The following is a 6,599-nucleotide window of genomic DNA, read 5'->3' on the forward strand; positions in this document are numbered from 1 at the left end:
CTGATCCAGATCAAAGGCATGTTCCTTTGGGGAATCTTTGAGTTCCACTTAAAGCTCTAAGCCGCCGACAGGCTCAATCACGAGGTCCAACCGGTTGGAAATCTCACAGGGCAGTTACCTTACATTCACCGCTCGCAAAAGTCAAAAGAAAAAAGAAAAACTGACGTAAGAAACGCAATTAACGAAATATATATTGAATACACATTATGAAAACAAATGCGAATCATTATCTTCAGATTAACGCGAAGAGGACGCACGACAGAGGGCTTCATGTGCCGTGATACTCCAACGGTTTGCCTGAACATAAAATTCAATTAACCTTCCAACAAATATGATCAAAAGAATCAATTTTGGAAAATATCTTAATATGAAATACGCCAAAATCAAAGTGAAACGCTATGAACAAAGGGTCAGGCCTGCATGACCGAAAACACGTCATGCGGCCGCGCTACTACAACGGCCACCGCTATTGAATCGTCCAGCGGCCCTTTGATGCCTATTTTGACTCCGCTTGTTAATTAATATGTGACGCAACTTTTTTTTTCGTAATTATTTTCCGCGCGGCTAACCCGTTCGAAAACATCCTATTTCGAAGCATGTATTTTAAAGCGCCATTTCAAAGACAGCGAGAGAGTAATCTGTCATTGATTCTTGAGCTTTATGTTAATGCTAATGCCAATGATAAGGATAACTGATGATGATGATGATGATGATGATGATGATGATGATGATGATATTAGTAATAATAATAACAATGATAATAATAATAACAATGACAATAACAATAATAATAATAATGATAATAATAATCAATCATCATCATGATAATGACAATGATGATGATGATGATGATATTAATAATAATAATAACAATGATAATAATAATAACAATAACAATAACAATAAAAATAATAATAATGATAATAATAATAATCAATCATCATCATGATAATGACAATGATGATGATGATGATGATGGGAATGATGATTAAAATGATGATGATGAGAGAGAGAGAGAGAGAGAGAGAGAGAGAGAGAGAGAGAGAGAGAGAGAGAGAAAGAGATTGAGAAAGAGAGAGAGAGAGAGAGAGAGAGAGAGAGAGAGAGAGAGAGAGAGAGAGAGAGAGAGAGAGAGAGAGTGAGTGAGTGAGTGAGTGAGAGAGAGAGAGAGAGTGAGAGAGAGAGGGAGAGAGAGAGGAGAGAGAGAGAGAGAGGGGAGGAGAGGGGAAAAGAGAGAGAGAGGAGAGAGAGAGAGAGAGAGAGAGAGGAAATGATTGAGAGAGGGAAAAGAGAGTGGAGGGGAGGGGGAGAGGAAAAGAGGGGAGCCCAGAGGGGGGAGAGAGAAAGGGGAGAGAGAGAGGAAAAGGGGAAGGGAGAGAGAGAGAGAGAAAGGAGAGGAGAGGGACAAGAAGGGGAGAGAGGGCAGGGAGAGAGAGAGAGAGGAGAAGAGGAAAAAGGGAGAGAGAGAGAGATTTGGGGAGAGAGAGAGGGAGAAGAGGAGGGGAGAGAGGTGGGGGGAGAGGGATAATATATATATATAATATATATTTTTAAATATATATTTATATTATTATAACTTTTGTGTTTGGTTGTGGATGTGTGTTGTTGTGTGTGTTGTTGTTTTTGGTGTGTGTGTGTTTTTTTTGTGTGTGTGTTGTGTGTGTGGTGTGTGTGTGAGTTTTGGTTGTTATGTTTTTTATTTATATGTATATATGTATATTTATTAAGTTTATTTATTTTTAAAATTTTTATATATATATATATTTTTAAAAATATATAAAAAATTAAATTATATTATACAAATTTTAAAAATATAAAAAATTTTTTAAATAAAAAATATAAAAAATTTTTTTTTTTAAAAATTTAAGTAAAAAATTTTAAATAAATAAAAATTAAAATTTTTTAAAAAAAAAATAAAAATTAAAAAAATAATTTTAAAAAAAAAAAAAAAAATTTAAAAAAAAATAACCCCCCCCCCCCCCCCCCCCCCCCCCCCCCCCCCCCTATTTTATGTTAATTTTTGTATTTATTTATTTAAAAATATAATATTAAAGTTTATATATATGTATTTTATATGTATATTTTATAAAGTTTTTTAAATATGTAAATTTATAATATTTATATATTTTATGTTTAAAATATGTGTATGTATAAATATATATATTATATATAATTTTTAAAATTTATATATATATATATATATATATAAAATCTGTGGTGTGTTTTGTGTGGGGGGGGTTTTGTGGTTTTGTGTGTGTGTTATGTTTAGAGACGAGAGAGAGAGAGGGGGGAAAAGGGGAGAGGGGAGAGAGAGAAAATGGAAGAGAAGAGGGGGATGGGATTGAGAGAGAGGGGGAAAAAAAATTTATGGGGGAAAGGGGGAGAGGAGAAAAATGGAGAGAGAGAGAGGGAAAAAGAGAGATTGGGTCCGGAGAGATATTTTTTTGAGAGAGAGAGAGAGGAGGACAGAGAGAGAGACACAGGGGGAAGAGAAAGGGGGAGAGGAGAGTTAGAGAGATGATGAGGAGGAGAGAGAGAGAGGGAGGAAGGGCAGAAGAGAGAGAAAAGAGGGGAGAGAGAGAAGAGAAGGAAAAAGGGGAGGGGAAAAGAGTGAGAGGAGAAAGGGGAAGAAAGAGAAAAGAAGAAGAAGAGGGGGGAAAATGGAGAGGGAGAGGAGAGGGGAAAGAAGAGGAAGAGGGGGGGGAAGGAGAGGGGAAAAGAAGAGAGGAAGAGAAAAGAGAGAGGAGAGAGGGGGGGAGGGAGAGGAGAGGAGAAAGGGGAAAGAGAGAGGGGGAGAGGGGGAGAGAGAGAGGAAAGGGAAAGGGAAGAAAAGGGAAAAAGAGAGAGAGGAGAGGGAGAGAGGGGGAAAGGAGAGGGGAGATTTTGAGAAAAGGGAGGGAAAGGGAGAGGGAGGTGGGGAGTGAGAGGAGGGGAAGAGGGGAGGAAAAAGGAAGAAAAAGCGGGGAAGGAAGAGAGAGAGAGGAGAGGAGGAGGGAGGAGGTTGGGAGAGAGAGAAAAGGGGAAAAGGAGAAAGGGAAATAGGGGAGAGGGAGGAAAAAAAGGGGGGAGAGAGAAAAGGAGGAGAGGGAAAAGGAAGGGAGAAAAAGGGGAGAGAGGAGAGAGAAGAGAGAGGAGAGGAAAATAAAAAAAAAAAAAAAAATTAAAAAAAAAAAAAAAGGGAGGAGGAGAGAGAGAGAGGAGGGAAGAAAGGGAAAAAGAGCGGGGCAGGAGAAGGGAAGAGAGAGAGAGGGGGGAGAGGAGAAAAAGAAAGGAAGAGGAGAGGAGGGAGAGAGAGAAGAGGGGAGAGAGTGGAGGGGGAAGGGGAAAAAAAGGGAAAAGAAGGAAAGAGAGGGAGAGGGAAGGGGGAGGGGAGAGAGAGAGGAGAGGAGAGATGGAGGAGAAGGAGAGTTTGAGATGGGGGGAAAGAGAGGGAGAGGGGGGAAAGGAGAGGAGGAGGGGGATTGAGAAAAGGAGAGGGGTGAGGAGAGAGGGGAGGAAGAGGGGAAAAAGGAAGAGAGATGAGAGAGAGAGAGAGAGAGAGATTGAGAGAGAGGGAGAGGAGAGGAAAAGAGGAGAGAGAGAAAGGAGAAGGGGAGAGAGAGAGAGAAGAGATTGGAGAGAGAGATGAGAGAGAGGAAAGAGAGAGGAGAGAGAGAGAGGAGAGGGAAGAGAGAGAGAGAAGAGGGGTAGAGAAGAGAGGGAAGAGAGAGAGAGAGAGATTGAGGGGAGAGAGAAGAGGAGGGGTAGAGAGAGAGGATGAGAGAGGAGAGAGAGAGAGAGATGAGAGAGAGAGAGAGAGGAGAAGAGGAGAGAGAGAGGGGAGAGAGAGAGGAGAGAGAAAAAGATTGAAAAAAGAGGGGGTGAGAGAGAGAGAGGAGGAAGAGAGAGAGAAGAGGAGAGAAGAGAGGGAGAAGAGAGAGAGGAGGAGAGAAAAAAGAGAGAGGAGAAGAGAGGGGAAAGGGGAGTGAGAGGATGAAGGAGAGGGGAGAGGAGAGAGAGAGGGGAAAAGGAGAGAAGAGAAGTGAGAGTGAGAGGGGAGAGGAGAGAGAGAGAGAGAGAGGAGAAGAGAGAGAGGAGAGGAGAAGGAGAGAGGAGAGAGGACGAGAGAGAGAGGAGAGAGAGAGATGAGAGAGAGAGAGAGATGAGAGAGAAGAGGGGAGAGATTGAGAGAGAGAGAGAATTGAGAGAGAGAGAAGAGAAGAAGAGAGAGAGAGAGAGAGAGAGAGAATTGGAGAGAGAGAGAAAAAGAAAGAAGAGAGAGAGAGAGAGAGGAGAGAGGGAGAGAGGAGAGAGAGAGAGAAAGGAAAGGGGAGAGAGGGGTGAAAAGAACAACATTTCCGGGGTAGTTAAATTCTCTAAATCCTTTTTAAAAACGGGGTCGTTTAAATTCCCGGGGAAAGCGCAAAACCCTCCACCCGAGGACGTCCCAAAGGGATCTGGGGGGAAAAAAGAGAGCAAAAAAAAAAAAAAAAAAAAAAAAAAAAAAGACAAAAAAAAAGGAAAAACCACCCCAAAAAAAAACCCCTGACTTTTTGGGAAACGAAAGGAAAAAAAACGATAAGACACAAAGGGGGGGAAGGATTTAAAGCAGGGGGAAAGGGGAACGCACTCCCGTTTTTAGAGGGTTTGGGGTTTTTGGTTTTTTTTTATTATGGGGGGGGGATTTTTTTTTTTTAAATTTTAAAAAAAGGTTTTTCCCCCCCCCCCTTATCTCTTTTTAAAAATTTCCCCTTCAACTTTTTTCAATTTGAAGAAATAACAAAAAGGATGGATGAATTTTTTAAAGGAAAAGTGAAAAACAAAAGAATGAATTATATAAAATGCCAAAAAAAAAATTTTTTACAAACAAAAAAAATTGTTCTGGAAAACCAAAAGAAAAAACCCAAATGACATATTTAGAAAGAAAGATGAAAAGGAATATCTTTTGGGTTTTTTTTTTTTCAAAAATTCCTTTTCCGAAAAAAATAAATGTCCTAAAAAAATAATAAAAAAATTTAAAAAGGGGGGAAAGGTCATTCCCCAAAAAATTCAAATCGATTTTTTATTTAGAAGTAAAGAAAAAAAGGGAACCCTCAAAAAGGGTACAGTTTTTAGCGACATGACGGCTTGGCGTAAGCAAAGGAATGACGTCACATCGTTAGTGTCACAAGCCCTTCCCCAAAAAAGGGGTTGGCTGATTTTTAAAGGGAAAAATTTTTACCCGTTTTGCAACCGTGTTGTGGTGTATAATTTCTGTGGAAATGTAGTATTCACTCTATAAATATTAATTTTATATTTGTATCTGTCCACAAGGTTTGGACACATAAGAAGAACCCGCCTGTTTTAAATGTGTCACAGAAAAATTGGGGCTTTAGCACCAAATCCCCCTCCGCTTGTATTCATTGGTTTTTTCCCGGGAAGAGACAATTTTCCCTCGCCCACGGTGTGTACAGTGTGTGAAGGAAGTGTCTCGCCTTTTCATCCGGGGCGGCGTTTTTTTAAAAAATGAAGAAGAGTGCCAATAATACCCCAGTCTCAGAGAGAAAGTCTGCCGGTGCCCCTATAATCAAACGAAAAAAGGGAAAAGATGAAAAAAAAAAAAGAGAAAAGAAAGAAAGAAGAAAAACCTGACTTACTGCTGCGGCGTCACGTTCACGGGAATGTCGATGAAAACAACCCTTTTCCTAAGCAATTGGGCCCCCCCACAGCTGCATTCCCACATTTCCGAAGATGAAGAAGGGCGAAAAGCACAGCAAAAAACGTTCCCCACATTTGGGGAGCGTGGGCTAGCAAGAGAAACCCAGGATCCTCATACCTGGAGGAGAGGAGGGGGACAGTAAATCGAGGACATGTTTGCCCTTTTAAAAGGGTTTAAACTTTGGGGGAAACCCCAAGGGGAAGGGTTTTAGGATTTAAAATTCTGTGCTTAAAACTGCCATTTAATAAATTTTACTTTTATATTTTAAATGTGCTTATTATCCATCCTGTTTTGGTTCTAATAGTACAATCATGGAGATCCTCATTTCATCATTACTACTCGGACGATTACTAGTTACAGTACTATCATCTGATATCCAACTATTCATACATCATTAAACTTCTACCTTTCACTCCATCACATCTTTCGGAAAATCCTAATTCGAAGATCCAGAAAAAATAATTAAAAAAACCCCGTCAACATGCACACTACCCCCTCCCGCTCCCGGCACCTAAATACACAGGCAAGTACCCCACGGGAAACCCCTTTTATTGCCCGGCGGCCGAAAACTCTTATTGGGCCCCGAGGCCGAGAAAATTCATGTTCTCCATCGCCCGGCAGTACTCCAAGCCCCTGCAGAGGAGAGGAGGCGTTATTTATCACCCAAAAAATGTGAGGGAATGTTTACCTGAAATTATGCTTTTACATTGTTCCGGGTCCGCATGGCGCGCTGGGTTTTTTTTTTTTTTTTTTTTTTTTTTTATATAGAAAAAAAGGGAAAAGGGAAATTTCTGGGGAAAAAAACGGAGTAATATTTGTTTTCTTTTCATTTTTTATTCCCTTTTTCAATTTTAAAATATTTTAATCGGATCTTTTTCATGTTAGTAATAACAGTTAAAAACCTATAAAAAAAAGGAAAGAA

At 40.1% G+C, this 6,599-nt stretch overlaps 1 protein-coding gene across 1 annotated transcript in view; it reads right to left on the reverse strand.

Moving 5' to 3' along the window:
* LOC125028679 (voltage-dependent T-type calcium channel subunit alpha-1G-like) overlaps positions 1-5,701 on the reverse strand; it is an 85,148-nt gene extending 79,447 nt beyond the window's left edge. Inside the window, exon 1 of the mRNA XM_047618153.1 lies at positions 5,616-5,701. Coding sequence (XP_047474109.1) covers positions 5,616-5,701 — 86 coding nt within the window. The remainder of the gene's footprint in view (positions 1-5,615) is intronic.
* Positions 5,702-6,599: the final 898 nt, after the last annotated feature.

This window comes from Penaeus chinensis, chromosome 9 (assembly GCF_019202785.1).
Source record: "Penaeus chinensis breed Huanghai No. 1 chromosome 9, ASM1920278v2, whole genome shotgun sequence".
Taxonomy (NCBI): domain Eukaryota; kingdom Metazoa; phylum Arthropoda; class Malacostraca; order Decapoda; family Penaeidae; genus Penaeus; species Penaeus chinensis.